Consider the following 20,487-nt stretch of genomic DNA (forward strand, 5'->3'; position numbering starts at 1 on the left):
ACAATAGAAAACTATTAAAGGGGGGCAAAGTCTTCGATATAAAGAGAAACGTTTCAGAGATATCCGCACGGATACCCCTGGTCCTGGAACATATTGCCAACCTCTTTCACTGGGTCAAGACATCAGTAGGCCAAAGAGACCAGTTAAAGTCCCTGCAGCACAGGTATGTAAAGGGTACACTGTCATAATTTTGTGGCTTATATTGACTGCTAGCACTGAAGGATGCTTCCCATATGACCTTTTCCCTCTGTCAACATGTGTTTGATGTAGAAAAGATGCATACATAAGTGCAAAGCATGATGTTTGTTTTCTTCAAATGCAAACAGAGCAATTAAAAATTTTGCTTAATTTGTATGCATTTCCCCTGCTATAATTTCATCATATTACCTTATACCTAGCTCTGCTAACTTGCTGTGGTTGCCATCACTCTAGTCCACGCTATCAAATTTCTGTCTAATTTCATGTTCATTAGTCAGTGCATCTTAATATGATGCAGGGTGAACAGAACAATAGACTTTTACTCTGCTGTGTTTTGATAGTGCGGAATGGTTTTATCCCTTTTTATGAAACATTGTGGAAGCTGCAGCAACTTGTTCCAGTTTCTGAAGGAAATAACAGCAACCTGGTCCCTAGAGCTAAGGACTTTGGATGTGGTTAGTGTGATACCTAGTTCTGCTTTTTCACCCAAAGTCTTAATTCATTGATGTGTTTGTTATCCTCCTTTTGCTAGATTTTCTTATTTGTGCACATGTAGGATTTCTTTGAATCTGAAAAAGGCAGCCATCAGAATTTCTGTCACAAAAATGAATGGAGTAACCCCCCTGTCTCCTGCTTTGGAATATGTAAGAAGAGAATCCATTGAGATTCAGAGGTCCCTGGGGTAGGATTTTAAAGGGAAAATACATTCTTCTTCTTTCTCCCAAGATCTTTCTTTATTTCTTGATGATGTATGTGAAATAAGAGGGAGGATTGCCAGCTAGCCAAAAGTTTTGCTGAATGGCTGCAAGGGGTTAAGGTCATAGGGGTGAAACATAGAGAGGGAAAGTCTCCACCGAGTTTCCATAGAGAGGAAGTTGTTAACAGAACTTCAGAATTTTAAGAAGAAGAAATGAATGGGCAAAAGTTTGCAACTTCCTTCTTTTTACTATGGAGACTTGGTTGAGGAAGTAGGGGAAAGAGGCAAATGGGATAATGCAGCATATCTGAGGCCACTGTGATAAGGCATACTTGTCCAATCTTCCAAAGAGATGGATTTTAACAACCTGGAAGAGCTGTAAGTTGGTCAGGATGCCTAATTAAATGTTATTTGGGCAATTCCTTTATTTTGGTTCTTGAGAACTATTGGCTGAGGCAGATGCAGTTCTCATTAGCATATAGTTTCTTGTGTTTTTATATTTTATGGTTGCTTGCTTGCAACATCATCATCAATGTTGCAAGACTGAATGTATGTATTTTTCTTTTCTTTTAAACAAAAGAGCATTTTTAAAGTTGCTTGTGATGCTTGTCTTCAGGGAAGAGTAGTCTTTGTGCACCTCCTTAAGACTGCATAGTCAACTGCCAAGGAAAGCCAGTTCTTTTTGTTCTTATCACAGAGCTCAACTCCTGGGAGACACCCTTTCTCTGGGAAAAGGAGCAGATGTACACAGTGGACTCACCTTACAGGGATGATGCTTTTTGAGTCCTAGAAGTTTAATGCATAATATTACATTAGAGTATTGGCATAAAGCAATCTTAAACCAAAGGGGGTCTGTGCTGTTGGAAAGTCTAACAGTTCTCAAAAGCCAAAGGTGTTGGTATATTATTTTTGTATGCTATGTCCTGCAGTCAAAGGACAGATTAGGAAACCAACTTGACAAGTAATTTGGTCCTGTTACAGGAAAATTTCTAATACTGATGGAAGCTGTGGTTCTTGTCTTGATTCTAGTGGAAATCTAATTCTAGCCTAAGATACAGATTTGATCAAAGATTGGTAACATTCAGTACCACCCCTGCTGTACCTTGAATACCTGTTTATCTCAGTGAAGGCCAAATTTCTGTTATATTAGGCTAAATAAAAAGTGTTAAAAGAGCCTTAGAGGATAATGCATGCAATAACTGTTATTCAGCATAGTGTAGATACACAATGCAATTCATCCAGACAGGAAGTTTGCCAGTACAATAATGTTGCACATTTTGCTTGGATCTTGAACGACCTTTATTTCTTGTATGCAGTTGTTAAGAACTGGAAGCACCAAAGTTTAGTGTTCATCTTGCAGCCTGCTTGACATCTCAGTTAAATCAAAAGCATGTAAATTTCTTTCTCTCATGCACAGATACACAGGCACATGAAGCATGTCATTTTGTAAATAATTCTCTTAGATCCATGTTTTTATTTCAGATCTGCTAACAATATATTTGGTTCTCATGTCTAGTTACTCAGTGTAGTATCTTTAGGATATCATTTGATGTCTTGCAAAAGTCTGAGTCTTCTTTATGTTGAAACCTGAAATGCTTCATAATCTGTAACGTTTTTAAGACCAACATGACAGGGCAGCAGTGGAGGCAGTGGGAAGCCCCAGCCATACATACTTTGGGCGGGAGGAAGGGAGATGTCATAGGGGATTTAACAGTCAAACTTTGCAGAAGTGGTGGCTGTGATGGCAGTCCCTTAGCCAAAGTGAGGTCTACAATTGGATGCAACAGTGGCAGCTGCTGGGGAGCATTTCCAACCTTAACATGAAGAGGAGCCCTATGCCCTCACAAAAAAACCCTCATCCTCTAAGTCTTGGATGACAGCATAAGTAATTCACTGAATTTTGGGTTTTACTCAAGCCCATCCGCGAGGCAGGAGTCACATTCCATCTTTTTTTTAAAGACTCCTAACCATCTTCTCCGACAGTTTTTTTAACTGTCTGCCTGCCGTCTGGTGAAGGCAACATCTTCTCCAAGGTTTTATTCGATAAATCACAGGTAGAAAATACAAAAGAGTTGGAAGGACCAGGGAAGCAACTGATTGCAGCAGCAACAGAAACATGAATTTACAAACTAAAAAAAGGAAAGCACCCTCTCAGATGACCGATTTTACCCCACGCGTCATCTTGTGAGGCAGGAGTCAACATTCCATCTTTTTTAAAAGACTCCTAATCTTCTCCGACAGTTTCTTTAACCAGCCACCTTATTCTGCTTGTCTATAGACTTCTTATTTACCTAATGTTGTATCTTTTATATCAGTTTTGATACAGTGGGCCATTGCTGTACACTGGGGATCCGTCCGGACCCCCCCCCCCCCTTAAAGCAAATGCACGTATGCTTGAGCCCTATTATATCCAATGGGGCTTGTGCTTGTCCTGTGGACGCGCGAGTCCCTCACCGGCCATGCCGCCCATTTGCAAGCCCTATTGGTTAAATGACGCTCATGCTTGCTGCGCGGCGGTGTGCACGTGGCCATGCATTATCCCCTTTCCCAGGCGGCTTCAGCATAAGCTGGAAAGCCGGCTATATGAGCTCGCGGGTGGCATGGGCTCACTGTAGAATATATTCCCTATTGTAATGCTGTTTCCTATCCCCTTCTTGCAACAAATTAGTATTCCAAGTTAGGGAGGGTGTGGATACTTATCCTAACCATCCCAGACTGAACTGCTTCATGGTAAGTAACAACTTCGATTCTTCGTGTTGGCCACATAATATGCAACTGATATCTTGTGTTTTACCCCATGCACCATTTCCCTCCACTGCTGGATGGAGCCCAGTCTGTCTTTGCTACCTTGGTCTTTTCCAGTGGTGGCAGGGACAATGAGACTGCTCGCTTGCCCTCCCCTGATGCATCTGGCCACCCAGTGGGGTAGATGGAGGAGTGTTGAAGTAATGATATAGTTTAATAAAGTCAGTCATGATTGTGAGCCTATGCAGCACAGTGCTTTGTAGAAGCCAATTTCGAGAAGGTTTTTGCGGAAAAATCTGCCCGTGATTTGATTTGCAGCCCATTTTCACTCCTACTCCCAGGAAACCAACCAAGCTGAAAATCGAAATGCTCATTTTCTTTTGAAAGGAAGAGTGATATTTGAAGAGATTCAGCATAAAAATCTGTCTAATCTTACATATTAGGTTCTTAACTACACTTAGAAGAATATCGCACGGCGCCTGAAACGGGCCTGTTGCGTTCTAAATGGGGGGTGCGCAGGCTGCGCACAGAATGGGATGGGACTAAGAACTGGAGTTTACCACCACTGGAAGCCGCTGCTGTTCTGGGCATTCCATCGTGTCCTACATCCGTTCCAGAGGGTGCCATTTCTGAAACGCTTTGGAACAGTTCTCAGAAATGGCGCCCTCTGGAACGGATGTAGGACGCGATTGGAACCCTGGTAGCAGCGGCGGTGTTCCAGTGTGCGGTAAACTCCAGTTCTTAGCCCATCCCGTTTGTGTGCGGCCCTGCACGCCCCCGTTTTAGAACGCAACGGGCCCGTTTCAGGGCTGCGCAATAAACTCTTTGTTGTTAGTTTTCAAAAACGATAGTGCAACTAACTAATGCTAATATACACGTAGGTGTTAAAAAGCTCCACGAGTACAACTCTAGTTTTCAGAACTGAACACTGGAGGAAATCAACGCTAAGAATTTAAACTGGCTTCAGATTATTTTTGGATGGCCCGTGGCATTCAGGCTTTTACTAATATATCCTACTCTGCCTTAGCTGCAATAACCATTTTGTTCGTGTGATTTATGTCAGACATCTATTTTCAATTGTTTCCTGGTTGAAGTCTCAAGCCCTGTCTGTTTCCCATTGACATCAAAGTACATTACCATGTCAGGATGCACAGGGAAGCCATTGAAATCCACAACATTGGATAATTTCAACTGGAAAGAAGAAACCCTTAAAGTGAGCAAAATTTGGCTACCAGTCCTGAAGAACAGCAAAATAAGGACTCAGCAAATGCAAAGGGAAACCACTCAGAGGTCAGGGGCTTTCCCAGCAGATAAGATCACCAATTAGCAGACACTAATCCTCTTTTGCATTAGCCTCCCAGCGGAGGCCTGCCATCAGCACAGAACAATACACAACACATGCAAATCAACTCCTCCATTCCCAGACTCACACAGTGTGTGTATACATACACACACACACACACACACACACACAACCACATTTTCCCAGGCAAGCATTCTCTGAAGATGCCAGCCACAGATGCTGGTGAAACATCAGGAAGAAACTGCTTGTATAACAGGCTACATAGCCCGAAAAACCCACAAAAAACAACAGCAGCATCTTCTCATCTCTAGCTCATCTGTCCAGTTGGAAGGCAAGATATACACAGGGGTGAACTTTTTTTGGCGGTGTACTAAATTTGGATCCTTCATGGGCCAGTTTTTCCCCTTACCTTGAACAGAGTTAAATGTATTGTTTCCACTGAACATGTTCAATCTCTTAATATGTTGGCTTTATAGAAGAATGTGGCACATCTATAACACAGATTATTGGATTTATTTCTACAGAAATTTTCAAGCAGTATCAAAATCTTCCGAAAGTCTGAGGCTCCCTCTATCCCTTCCCAAGGACAAGCATATGGTTATGAAGAATTGGAGGATGGCACTCTTATAAAGCATACCCCTCCTTCAAGAGACAGTACTTTGGGTCCAGCATATTATCAGATGAATAGTGTAAGTAATTTTTTAATTCTTTCATTATAAGTGTTGAAACCTGTAGATTGAGCTGCTGTCAGGACAGACTCGGAAGATAAAAACTAAACAAGTGAATGAGCCAGATGCAATGATGGATGCACTGGATTCAGACCCTGACAGCAAGCCTGAACCTAACACTCAGGATATTAAGGCTGCTCAATGGGATCCAGATTTTCTAGAAGAACCAGTATCTTCTCTTTATCCTTTCTACTTTCTGTTCACCAGTGCAGTGCTGCATCATGTGGAAGCAGATGGGGAGGTGATTCAGTGCTCAGCTGTAAACTTAGGACAGGGCCTTTAACACTCCTCACTCCCAAATATGGTTGAGATGGGTTGATTCCTGAACTGCTAGTCAAGTTCATTTGGGGCTGAGCTTCAGTGTTGGAAGAAGTGATCAGTTTATGGTGTCCTGTCCATGGTCCTGAAATTTCTGTTTCTGAACTTCCTTTCATGGAGGCTGCATTCTATGTTGTCCTCAGCATTTATATTCTAAGGTAAGATTCATAGATTGGATTCTGATGGCCTTGCTTACTTCCCCTGAGAAGTGCTGATGGTATTGTTTGTTTTCCATTGGTTCTGCTTTCTTAAGATACGACAGGAGTTTGCCCTCCCCCCTCCTTTTTTGGGCACAAAAGCTCTTTATATCATGGATGGGAATTGTGCAGCCCATGGGTTATGTGAGATTTACCAAAACCGTTTTGAGGCCTTTTGAACTTCCAGTTTCATTTGCATCCCAGTTGTTTTGGCCAAAAATTAGATTTCCAGACTCTAGACATCTCCAGGAGCAGTAAGTCTCCTCTAGAGCAAGGCACAGAAGCTTGCTATTATATATATGCCTCTGTGTGGTGTTAGTGGGGATTTACTTCATGAATTAGAGGTGAACATTCAGTGACATTTGTTTTTGAAATATGTATGTATGTATGTATGTTTCCCTTGGTGTGTGGCCTGTCCTGGGAGACAGAATTAGTCCCTAGACCTGCTAAAGTTGATCACTTCTGCTTTAGATCATGTGAGCCATGGTACTGTCATAACTCACCTTGAGAAATCTGACTTGAAGGAGTCAGACCTGGAGGGGACTTCAGTTCCAGTTGATGGCTGTCCTCAGAACCTGGGCAGCTATGAGCAGATGGTGCTGCTGTTGACCTTCAGCAAGATGGGCCCCCATCTTATCCAGAGGTGAGGTGTGATGAGGAGATGCCCCTGTTATCTGCTGTGCAAAGGCAAGAAAAACAGCAGTGCTGAAAGAGCCAACTCCCTCTTATAGAGGCTTAAATAAGAAGTGCTGAGTAATTGGCCATTGACATTTCAAGGAGTTATAAACCTCCCAGTCACAGTAATTCAGTAAACTGGTGTATGGGTTTGTATAGCTCTGATTTCTTGAAATTCCTGACCTCTAGACTGGTTTTAGATTGTATATCTTATATTTTCACTTCTTCGGCTTTGTTTATCATGACTGCTTGCTTCTGGTGCTTGACTTTGGGACATTTGAGACTTTGCTACTATACCTCTCCTCAGTTTTGGGATTACCTTGTTGATTGCACTTGCAATTGGCCTGGCCTGGCCTGATTCCCCCTGCAACAAACTCACTGTAAAGGAGTTTCTTCCCCTGGCACCTACTTCTGGACACACGACAGGTACAGACATAACAGGATTGCAAAGAAAGCATGCTTCTTTGTGACATTGTACATAGATAATGTCTGCAGCACTGACCATGGGCAAAGCTGAATTAGAGGCTTTCCTGGGCAGGGATAGAACTTTGGGTCTGAAGCTATCATAGCTCTGGAAATCCATATGCTGTCTTGTACCAATTAACTTTAGTAGCTCTTTCCTTTCCTCACCTCTTTTAACTCTGGCCACTGATTCCTCCTTTTCCTCTCAGCAGTCTTTACAACAGATGCTTCCTTATCTACAGATCTTGGATAGTTCTTTACTAGATCCTCACCTGTTTTTTCTTCATTTTTTCCCTTTGGTTTCTTGGCCCTACTAGCTGTATGACCTGCTTCTGTCCTCATTACTTTTACCACCTGCCTCTGTAGAGATTGAGACTTTCCTTTTTCACTGAGACCCTGTGACCCTGCAGCAGGGGATGGAGCTCTGTGAGCATGTTTCTGTAATATTTGTATATGTCCTTTTGCTAGAAGCAATATGAAAGTACAAGGAACTCTTAAGCAGCACATAGACTGAGACAAAATAATATTGAAAAGGGCTTGCATGTTACATTAAAAGCATTTTGGTAATTATAGTTGGCTATTTCAACATGCTTCTTTGAGCTTCATACATTTTAGCAATGCAGCCAATAGCTGGTGCCTGCAAAAAAGAAAGAGCCTTATTAGTGATATAAAATGCTGAGGGTAGTGATCACTGAAGAGGACCACCACTTACTGAAGCTGGTTGCTCTGTGAAAGCAGAGTAGCCAGCTTCAGTAAGCAGTTAGTGGCTGTAATTACTACCCCTCCCCCTGAAGATTGTGTATTGAGAGGAATAGGGAACAGTGACCTTTGCTGTAACATCCTCCTAAACTGCCTCTAGGCACACACAAGACCCAGCCTCCCCACCACACACTCCCTATTTTCCACTTTGGATCTCACTTTGAGAGAAAGGCAGGATACAAATAAATAAACAAATAAACAAATAATAAAAATAATATTTCATTACCTGCCATGTGGTCTGATGTTGAAGAGGATGATGAAAAATTATTCCAAGCACCTCCCCTCTTTGGCGTATGAGCAAATTAGCACCTGATGTTGGAGCCCTCCTTGAGAATCTGTCACTTGCTTTGGTGGGATATGCCCCACTGTTTAAAAACCTAGGCTGTAGAGTGTTAGATGGTGTGAAGATCTGTTGGATCACACCTGCTTTCTATCCTCCCCCCCAGCTATTTACCTCTATGCACCAGAAATACATGGGTGGATGAGAGGGGTTTGAACAACATGATGGCTCTTTTGTGGAAGGGAATTCTCAGAAGATCTGCCATCCATGTGCTGATGCAGCAGCAGGGCTTGTTGCATGCTTTTAAGAATTGTGAAGCCCTTCTGGTTCGGCTCTCTAGAAGAGACTGAGAAGGTACTGTAACATTTGTGGAAAAAGGGCTCTGCAAATGGAATAATTAATATTTCTTCTGGTAAGCTTAGAAAGGAGAGGGAGGAAGATATTATCTCAGGTGTGCTAAGTTTTAGGAAAAAGTAAGAAATGGTCATTCTGACACTAAATAATGTAACCCCTCTTTCTTTGACCCCTTTAAGTATTTAGAAGACTTGGTTGAATGTGAGGGGCTTCAAGTTGGCCCACAAGGAATGGGGCTGCCTGGTAAACCATGGCAAAATAGTAGTACCTTGGACTAGTTTCCCTTCCTTGTTTGTTTTATTTTTGTTGCTTCTGCTAAAGGTTTGCAAGTATTTTTTTTTAAGCACAAGAAGCTATAACATAAGGGTAGAATGCATGCTTTGCACACTGACCATCCCAGAGTCATTGTTTGATATTTGCAAAAATAATCAAACATAACTGCAAAGAGACCTTTACAAGGACCTTTACAATTCCTATAATTATAATAGAATCATAGAATCGTAGATAATATCTGTTAGCTCATTTTGTATGATAAGGAGTTAAGAGTGGGAGGGGAAACTGTCAAGGAAAAAGCAACATGGGATATACAGTAAATGAAATAAAACATGTATGTGAGAGTCAGGGTGACTCAGCAGAAGCCAATTGAGAACCACACAGGTGTAAATGGTAATACAATTAACAAGTCCTGAATGCCAAGGACTAGAAATGCAAAGTGGATAATTGGACACACCTGACAATTGTTAAGTGGTCAAGGCTGAGATGATGAAATCATTAATTGTAGGATGAACCAAGAGAACCAATGAGAATGGTGTACACGCCTACTGGGTGGAAACAGACAACAGTGGGTGGTACCATGCATTGACTATAATAATGACTATGCATCTCAATGTATTTTGTGGGTTGTAGTAGTGGGTTGTAGAGTGGGTAGTAGTAGTGGATAGTGAGGAGTATAGTATTGTTGTGTTGGATAGTTTTGGAGCTGTATATAGTAGAATAAAGTAGATCTTTTATATAAGACTACTGAGTTGTCTGGTGTCTTGGGTGAAGCTACAAGAACCAGCTGGATCCTGAAGAAGGGTGAAGGCTTCTGTGGGAACAAGAGTGAGAAGGCTTGGAGAGTTTGTCGGGGTCTTCAGCCTATTCTCTGTAACTCTGCTAAGCTATAACCACTGGCCAAAACTGGTCAGCGCGGTGCACAACCAGGTGGTGAGTTCGAGCCAGAGGTGAAGAGCTACAACTCCCATCATCCCTGAAAGAAACTGTTGTATTTTATTTAATATTGTTTATTATTTTCAAGTGAAAAATGTTAATTAAAAAAAGATCAGGTAGAAATTGACGAGAGAGATCTCTGTGTATTGGCTGTAGAGCCATTGTAAATCAGAGTACATATCCTGTGCTAAATAGATATATCTGACACTACATAATTGAACTTCCTTTTATGATTTTAACAGTTTTCATGTTTCCAATCTGTTAAGGATTTTAGGCATTTTAAACTAATATGCTAACAGCTAGCATTTACACATTTCTCAAAAAAATATCAAGTCCATATGATCACTGATTATCTTCTCAATGAATCATACAATATTTATTTTCATTCTAAATGGCACCATGAATATGGAAAACCACAATTATTCCACTTGTAATTGTAGTTATTTTACCAAGTGCTTGTGTATACTGTATAGCAATGCAAAGCTACTTTCAGCAATTTCCCCTTTTGCGGCTATATTTAAGAATGACATTTTGTTTTCATGGCATTTTGCTTCCTCAGGAGATCATCAATCAGAAAACAGTAATTTAGAGTTAACAGTTACCTAGAATATGAAATAAACAGGACAGCATTTTTAATAGGATTTTTCAATCAGTGCATTAGGGGGCAGCAAACTCATTATATTGAGCTACTTGATTTTCTCAATGTGTAATGCATTATGTAGTTAAGTTAGCTTACCCTTTTATATATAAGGAACGGGAGAAACTCAAATATCCAGAATTTCTTGAAAGATTAAGAATCTCTTACCCTGCACCTGAAAAGTGAAAGATTTTTCATGAGATGTATCACCTTTTCCTTGTATTTATGAATAGTACTTAGTAAACAGAAAAAAAATAGATTTTAAAAATTTAAATATTATTTTGTGAAGGTAGAGTATCTTTGTTGATATGCCTTTTATGCGGCTTTCGGCTTACAGGCGCACGCACCACGCTGTGCCGCATGCATGAGCCCCATTATTTTCAACGGGGCTCGAGCATACGTGCTATTTGCTTTACGCATGGGGTGTGTGTGTGTGGAATGGATCCCTGCTTAAAGCAAGGGCGCACTGTATCCGTTTATCTTGGGGGGAGGTGTTAAACAGTGACTAATAATATTTATGCATTTATTTGTTTACTTATATTTCACCTTTCTGCTAAAAATGTCTCTGAAGGCATCTGATAATAGTAAAATTCAGTTTAAAATGCAGTTTATACTGTATATACACATGTATAAATCTAGAAAATTAGGGTAAAACATTGAGCCAAAGAAACTGAGTCTACTTATCCATGGGTCAATGTAAGTACTGTATTTTAATTTATATATATACACACACACACGGTGAAAGACAAGACTTTAATCTGCCCTGGAAGCACTGATCCCCTTCTACTCTGTCATCTATGCAGCCTTTAGTATGAGCACAAATAGTTATATCTACTGGAAGGTTTGGCATTATTTTTATTTGCTTTGTCCTTTACACCCATTACATGCCCCAAGTTTTACCTTTGACTTATTCAAGTGTCATATCAAAATCCATAAATATGGCCCCAAAACCTGCCCTCGACTTATATATGAGGTCGACTTATAGTCGAATATGTAAGGTAATTAAAAATCGCAGTGAAAGACACTCAGATGAAAAAAGAATTCCCATCAGCAATAGCACTGCTAAAAGAAGAAATATGGTAAATGTCGAAATAAAAAGCTCTTTGCTTACTGGCAGAAGGACAACAGGGGTCAGGAGTGGAAGGCGAGTCTATAATCCCTAAGCAAAGATTCCAGAGCTTGTAAAATACTTTATTCCAGACATGCTAATACAAGAAAACATTGGTTGGTATCCTGTTATTGGCATAGAAAGATATAAATTAATCTGTATATAATCACTGTAAATGCTGATATTCCCTTCCTCCACAGTGACCAAAGCCATCCTACCAAGTTCCTGAAGCCTCCTTGACCATTTTGTGACATGGATAGTGAGTATTTATGTAGAAGCATCTGGCTATGTCCCTCTAGCAAGATGTGGGATGCTAACATCAGCTGTTGAGACCTCTGGAAGACCCAGTGGATCTCAGTGGATGTTGTAATTGCTTCCCATCTGGTCACAGGAACATAGCCAGGTGCTTCTGTGATCCCCCCTCCCCACTCTCTACCTGGCATGGAATCGCTTGGGGGGGGGGGAGGGTCTTCAGCAGCGCTACAGTAGGTGTACATATAGAACTACCGTGCTATATTGAGCAGCTATAGTATGTAAAACAGTGAACAGTGTTTAAGCTAATTAAGACTGGATTTTGGTGCACTGGCACCTCTCTGTTATTCACTGGCAAAAATGAACATCAGCAATATGAGAGGGGCTCTGACACAGCAGAGACCCCCGCTACATCTTGGGAGGCTATATAGTGGTAGCAGATAGAAAGAGCTGCTGGATCAAAAAGCACTTTGTATTGACCGGAATAAAACCCATTCTGCCAATCATAATCATGCTTGCCAGCTAAGCTAACCTGGAGTTGGCATAGTGAAAAATACACCTCCACCCTCATGCCTTCAGTTCTTGTTTGAGTCATCAGGATCAAGAATGTGGCCCACTGTTCCACTTTTGCTTTGGCCTCACTCTGGATTGTTCTGTAAACAATAAACAAAAAACAAACTCAGGAAAGGGAACTTAGAAAAATAGGTAGAAAGAGAATCTATGAAATAATAAAATAATAATAATAAAACTTTTATTTGTATACCGCCTTTCCTCCAGATCAAAGCGGTTCACATATCATAACTATAACATATGAAACCCTTGAAAACTATAAAATAATTTTTTCTCCTGAATGTATAATACCAGCAAGGACGGGGAGGAGTGATCTTTGTTATCTTGTACTACCAAAGGAATCAACTATGTGAAAAATGTATATGAAGGATTATAAAATAATACTAACATTCTAACAGGACATTCCTGTACATGTCTACTTAAAAGTAATTCCCATTGTCTTCACCAGGGCTTTCTTCCAGGTAAGTTTGTGTAGAAATGTTGGCTATGTTAGCACATCTGACATCCCTATGTTGTAGATTGGGTTTCATATTTTCATATCTGGAGTCAGGGATGTTTTAATAGGTCACAATGACATTTGAAACACTGGGAAATGTCCCATGGAAAAGGAACGTTGAGCCAAAGACATATGGGTAGGCTCTAGGTAATACCAAAATAAAGATTAAAGGGGTTTCCTCATCACTGTCCTTCTCCAGGCTCTATGGATATCCTCTTGCTATGGAGACAAAGATCCCATTGCATTAAAGCTAGTAACACAGTATCTTTGCGGACTTGGTATCCATGGATTTAAGCATCCATGGACAACACGCCTGTTGTCTCCACTAGCATATGCATGTGGCTGTGCCACCATTAGGGACAGCCCTTGTTGTCCCTAATGGTGGCACAGCTGTGTGCATGCCCTGATACTAGGGACAATGGAGACAGTAGTGCCATCGGGGACCATGGGACTTGAGGTGCTGCAGATTTTGATATCCATGGGAATGGGGGTCTGGAATGGATCCCTTGTGGAACTGAGGTCCCACTGTACTTTTCTCAGTAATGCAAAGCTAATAATATTGATACAACATAGTGGTATGTCTGTTTAACCTTTTTCTGTATTGAGGATATCAGGATAAATGTGTTCTGCTGCATCTTGAGATTTTAGATGTTAGAGTTACTGATTCCAGATTGTGACAGTAGCAACACAGAAAAATACTTCGCATAACAGGGAAAATGAACCCCATTCCCAAATACAACTGCTGTAGCTGCAGTCAGGATTCAGAAGACAAGAACTGTTTTGTTTTCCTTGCCATGCGTTTTAAGAGCTCACAGCAAAGGGAGGAAATATGCTTGTGAGATGAGACTGATTTAAACTAAAATCCCCTAAATATAATCTTATCCAGAGTATCAAATTTATCTCTGATGGCTGGATGATTGTTTAAAGAGGGAATGACAGAAGTGCATACACAAACCAACTAAACAGTGTGGCTTATGTTTACTAGTGTTAGCAAGATGGTTAGAAACCCGTTTCAGTTGAAATTGATAACATTATATTGATTAAAATCAGAACAAAAACCCCACAATTGTTGTTCTTAAAGGCCTTTATTTTTTTGTAAAATATATATGTTTGTAGTTTTAATAACAATTATACAAAGTGCCTTGCAGCTGAATGTCTTCCATCAAGACATTTAACAGCTATGCGTCGTTTTTATACACTCATTCTGAAACGTGATAAATGCATCTTTCCTCTTGAGACATTATGGGATGTAATCCCAAATCTGTGCATTTCACCTTATGTATTCATACTAAGAGCTGACACTGATAGATTAGGTAATGTTGGGACCATGCTGGGAACTACCTATGCACTGTAGCACTGAAAGACAGTCCATTAGTGCTAGAATTAATGCACTCTGGGACTTTTAATTCTTCATGGAATCTATTTCCATATTTAATTACGGGAAAGTCATAGAAAAAAAGTTCTAAAGCACCTTCATCCATTTTTATTGTCAACGGGAGTGGCGATTAGTAATTTTTCAAGTTATATTGCAGTGTTCACTTAAAATAATGCACCTCCTTGCTGAGTTTGCTTCAATTAAACCATATTTTATTTGCTAATGACATAGCAAGTTGACAGCGACCTTGAAGTTGGTATTGTCAACACTTCTTGGCAAAAAGAGCATGGTGATTTAGAGTTAAGAGTGCATCAATTTTTTCTTCAGTCTCTGTGTTTTTAAAAGGCTTTTTAATTCCGTTATGGATGGGGTATTTTACCTGAGTAATGCACAGGTTAGTGAGTTAAGTAGCAGTCAATTTATATTATTTTTAATGCGCTTAAGCAGTAGATGAGAAAGGGAATAATTTTATTCAAGTTTATTGAGTTTGACATAGAATAGCCTGTAGTTAGAGCACCTTTTAAAATTGCTTTCAGAGCTGAATCAGTAAAATACTTTTTGTAAATGTCAGAGATGTATTGATTATAAAGCTCTTTCATGGATACTTATAAATATTTTGCTATTGGATTTAGGTTTTGTAATGAAACAAATGCATATTTTGCTGTTCTTTAGTGGTCTGCCAAGGGAAAAAGTCTGTAGAATCGGTGCTTTTAAAGAGACCTTCTCTGTGCACAAACCTTGTGTAGCTGTTGTGGGTAATCAGCAAAAGGAGGATTAAATACAGAAAAATTTGAGGTAGCTTGGTATCGGTTTATTATGTATGTTCAAGGAAATATTGGAACTATAGGTCCACCACCATCTGCCAAAGGACTGGACTGTTGTTTTTAAACCAAGGCTTACAATAACCATAATCTGGTCCTAGGTTTGGGATTCTGATTCTGATTATTATTTATTTATATAGTGCTGTAGATTTACACAGCGCTGTACATACAAACAATATTACAGACCAATTTCAATTAAGAGAGTAGGGGGTGGATGGATGGATGGATGAATCGTTGCTGATATTTTGTTACATTATATGACATAGTGAGATAGGATATGATTTTTTGAATAAAAGAAGAAAAAAAATCATATTTTTTGTCAAAAGCTACAACATTGCCATGTAGCAATATCTGAAACACTGAAGAAAACAATTTATGGATGTTTCTGACTTTTGATCATGCATGATTTACATCAGATACAAAAGATGCATTTAGAAGATTAATATTTCCAATAAAACTAGTGAAGACACTTTCTACAAACGGAGCTGCAAAAGGAGACAAAAGATAGAAGTATGCATATGACATTGCCTGAATTGCAGCATAAACTGATATAGAGGCCTACCATTTCTTTATGAAACAAAAATATCAGTCTTAAGGAGTACTATGAGTAAATATTTAGGCTTAAATCCAGTTGCTAATCCTAGTAAGGGGTAGACTCTTCAATCAGTGGAAACTGGGTAAATCAGTAGATAAATTCCATTGGTCTTCTCTAAGGAGAATTACCAATTGAATTTATTTATTTATACAAAAAGCATATCCTGCTCTTATAGTTTCTACATAACTCTTGGGGTGTCTCAAATAACTGAAAAGAAATAAATTAGAATAAAATTTCCAAAATCACAAAATACAACAAAAACAGGGTATGTAAATATACAGTAATATGTGAAATAGTATGTGTTCCATATTTCAGATCTATTTTATCATTTTGGTATATGATATTCCTTGTCTCCATAAGCAAATATGTTGTTCATATATGATTAAACAGCATGTTCAGATTTTTCTCAAATCAATTTATTATTTGTTTGTTTTTATGTCCTAATAAATTAAATGTTGAATTCACTTTGCTCTCATGGAATGGAGTGAATATTGGAAATTGATTGGATGAATTCAGTAATAAAAATAAAGAAAATTAGATTAATATATTAAGAATAACTTTACATAAGAAAGTATGAGTCCTAAAATATGCTGCATTTTAAATAAAAGTAGGAGGTGTTTATAATTCACCATCATCTGACATTTGCTAAATAAATTATATTAAAATATACTTTAAGTCAGTCATAATTTTGAAGTCATGTGCCTTCAAAACCAAGCTTGATATTTGTCAAATTCCAGGTAACGTCAGATAGAAGAATTAAGCAAAATTGATGGAAGGCTCTCATGGTAACATTGCCCAAGGTTCAGTAAAGCAGGAATACTTATATTGTTTCTGTATATGGAAGCAGAACGCTGTAGGATTTATAGCACATAAAAAACATTTATTAATTAAAATGTGTGGCTCTGGTTATCTTTAAATATATTTGTTATGAATAATTCTTTAGAAACTTTGTAGAATAATTCCTTGTAGAAACCACTGGATGGTGCTCTAATCCCATTACTGTGAAATATTAGATTTAGTGGCCAGTAGAATTTACAGTTTTGACAGAAGGATATTGTAGGTCACTTTATTTGTAACACTTTCCATACAATATGTCTTCTTATATTCACTGCAGAATAAGATTTTGTACACAAAGACATGGCTTTTCTTCCTCCTCCTAAATCATGAAAACAAATAGGATAAGTTTATTGTCTCAGATTACATTCCATTTGTTATGAGGTTTATAACTCTCAGGTTCTTTTGTTGTTGTTTTTGTTACAACTACTGTTTTTACTGTTGAAATAAAATTTCCTCCTCTTCTGGACCAGAACACTGTTTTTTAATGTCATAAGCCACTGTGAGTCCCAGATTTGTGAAAAGGGTGGGGTATAAATAAATATAATCACCACCACCACTACTACCCTGGATTCAACTTGGAATTGGTTTAAGTTGTATTTCTACCCCTGTTTAGAATTGCTGGAATGTCAATGGTTTGTATAACTGTTCAGTGGATCTCAATAAAGTTGAATTTGATATGAGAATTCATACAACTTCAAGAGATATAGACAGTACTTCTAACATTTACCCTAGTAAGGGGCTGAACAGACTGCCCCCAAGGGGCAGCCTGCAGCCGCCTCATTCTTCGCCAGATCAGGGCCATGGCAACTACAGGCAGTGGTCCTGATCTGGCCTTTCCATGGCGCAAAGTGGAGCTGCAAAAAGTGGCTTCTTTTTGTGCCATGGAAAGGGTGCCATAGCTTCTTGTGCTACAGCTTTTTAGTGCTCCTTTGATGCTGCGTCATCTGAATGCAACACCAGAAAAGCACTGTGATGCCACCTGCTGTGTGGTGGGGTGCGTAGTGTCACATCAGCATGGGGTGGAGGTGGGGTGTGAATCATGCGGATGCCATGCCCCCACTCTTCTCCCGTGCTGGCCTTTGATGCCATTCTGTACAGCCCCTTAGTCACTGTAAATGAACCTGTGGGACTTCTTTCTGAAGTTTATTTATTTATTTATTATTTAGAGAACCATATATACTCGACTGTGAGTCGACCTCATGTATAAGTCGAGGGCAGGTTTTGTGGTCAAAGGCTGGATGAATGAGAGTGTAGACGGGAGTAATTTCTTCCAGCACATATTGCAGTCTTGCGTTTCACAAGGGGATGGTTCCTTTTTTATGAGTTTAAAATATCACATGGACTCATGAATTAGTCAAGTAAGGTTTTTTTGCTCAATTTTTAATTAAAATTTCTAGACTGATATATATGTATATACAGTATTTATACTCCACCCTTCAGCCAAAAAGGCACCCAGGATTGCTTACAAATCATTAATTTGGCAGTTGCCATTCCTTAGGCTTACCGTCTAAATGAGATATGACACATGAGAAAAAGAGAATGGCAGTGGAGAGGGGATTAAGTACACAACGAACACAATTGGAACATGAAGCGAGGGTCCCTCATCAGCTGCTGGGACAGAGGCACAATGGAGTGTTGCCTGGCTGCTTTTCTGTTCCTTAGATACCAGAGCTGTGACAATTGAAAATGGAAGTAAATTTTTGTATTTTGTGTTTGTGAATAAAATTTTGTGCATGGCATAGAACTTCTTAGAGCTGAGCTATTCTTGTAATCTGAATAGCAATCAAACAAAGAAATAAATATTTAATCAAAGGGAGCCTTGGCTGTAGAATTTTGCTTAGCTGTTTTAAAGAAAGTCTGATTTTCAAAACTATACACTACTTACATTTTTTCCTTTTAGAATGAAACTTATCCTACGATGAAGTATAAAGGAGTGCATTTTGGCAATTTGACGGAAAAGCGACATGAATTTAAGGCACACGAAGGCCCTGGACCTGGAGATTATGATGTAATTCCGTATGTAATTCTGTCACTGCTTGGTATTAAAATTTGCATTTCTCACAAACATTATTCTCTAGCTTGGGTGTTATGATAAATCATGGCAACAAGCTGCAGCAGGTTATGGGACTACATGCTTTCCACAGAAAGAACAGGAACATTTGATCAACCACAGTTTGTTATCTCATCTCATCACAAAACCTTTGATCTTAATTATATTTTGTTTGAAACAAGAAAACTTCAAACTATTGGCTGTGAATTTTGCTTGTTTCAAACAAACCACAGTTAAAATTGGACATAGGATTTGTTTTTTTGCTCTGGAGAAGAAACAACCTGCAGTCAATCAAAATTATTTCAAAAATACAAATAAAGCTTCCAATATTTTTGTGTCCATAAAGTAAGGGGACGGGTCAAATGTGTGTGTCTGAGACAGAGAGAATGAGAAAAAGAGAGAAAGAGAGAAAGATAGATTAAACGTCTTTTGGCTCATCCCCATTACAATAATTGGACATTTATTGTGATGTCTGAACAAAGTTTTTGTGTCATACTTACATTATACTCATTCAGTTGCCTGTTTGGTAGGATGTTCTGAGAAATGCCTCTCAAATCTGCCTCAAATACAGAGGACTCTGGAATGAAGCCAGGGCAGTCCAAACAGGAATGGAGGGGGGAGGGTCACCCCATCCAATAATAATAATAATAATAATAATAATAATAATAATAATAATAATAATAATATAATTTATTTATGTTCCGCCTTTTCCCGAAGGAATCAAGGCAGATTACAAAACAGAATCAATATAATACAAAACAAAATATTACAATAATACATTAGGCTATCTCCTTACACTTTGCCATCATTACATAACAGCAAAAATAATAATATCAGTAGGATAGTTATACAAAAGGTTAACTATACGTGATACAGAATACAAATTATGTAATATAGCATAATAATCAAAGCATAACATGATATACTAATCTAAAGGACCTCAACTCCCTCCAGACAGCAAAACAGCAATTAGGTGCAAATTACATGCCTGAAATAGTTAAACTACCGTATTTTATGGCGTATAAGCAACTGGGCGTATAACACGACTCCCAAGTTGCATGCAGGCAGCGTCCCTAGCCTCCTATAGGCCAAATTAAGGGAGTCTGGCACTCACATGTGCCGGCTTGAGGGGGCCTCTGTGGAGGCCTGGAAGGCGGGTGTCAGAAGTTGCAATAGGGTCTCCCGCAGTCCAGCACACCGCGGAAGCTGCGAGAGCCACTGGAGGAGCGGAGTATCCCGGGTGGCGGTGGTGGCGAGGCATAAAGGGACGGCTCTTTCTCTCAGCCCGACCATCCCTCTCCCTTTGGACCGGCTCTGGAGCCACTTCTCCGCCACCTTTTCCAGCAGAGAGAACCCAGCCATGGTGCTTTCTGGGATAGGAACCTGCAAGGATCCCAGAGACAGAGAGGTGGCTACACCATTCACCTGTCTCTGTGGAGGCCGTCAAACACAACCCGGAGTATAAGATGGGGGTAAAAAGTCATCTTATACACCGGAAAATACGGTAGTTATAAATCAGATGAAGATCCTCCAGGTGTTCCAGGAGGCGTTTGGAGCCAGCATTTAAGTCTTCTGCCAATCTCCTACGCAGTCTCCTCAGGGCTGGTGCTGCCAGGTGTTCCCGGAGATGTTGAGCTGGCATTTAAATCCTCTGCCGCTCTCCGCTGCTCTCCTTAGGGCTGGGGCCGTCAGGATGTTCTTCTTGTTTCAATTTTGACTTGCCAGTGAAATAAATGAGGCCATTATTACTCATCCATACCCACACCCATTCCTGCCCTAAACATTTCCTAGCCCTGGGAATACGCAAAGCAGCTTAAGAAA

The 20,487-nt window shown here is 39.6% G+C and overlaps 1 protein-coding gene across 1 annotated transcript in view; it reads left to right on the top strand.

Annotated features, from left to right (window-relative positions):
* The window catches only part of STPG2 (sperm tail PG-rich repeat containing 2), a 263,746-nt gene that overhangs the window by 11,030 nt on the left and 232,229 nt on the right, over positions 1-20,487 (top strand). The window contains exons 3-5 of the mRNA XM_042470817.1: positions 8-163; positions 5,468-5,632; positions 18,517-18,632. Of these exons, the coding sequence (XP_042326751.1) occupies positions 8-163; positions 5,468-5,632; positions 18,517-18,632 (437 nt within the window). The remainder of the gene's footprint in view (positions 1-7; positions 164-5,467; positions 5,633-18,516; positions 18,633-20,487) is intronic.

The sequence above is a fragment of the Sceloporus undulatus genome, chromosome 5 (assembly GCF_019175285.1).
Source record: "Sceloporus undulatus isolate JIND9_A2432 ecotype Alabama chromosome 5, SceUnd_v1.1, whole genome shotgun sequence".
In the NCBI taxonomy this organism is placed as follows: Eukaryota; Metazoa; Chordata; class Lepidosauria; order Squamata; family Phrynosomatidae; genus Sceloporus; species Sceloporus undulatus.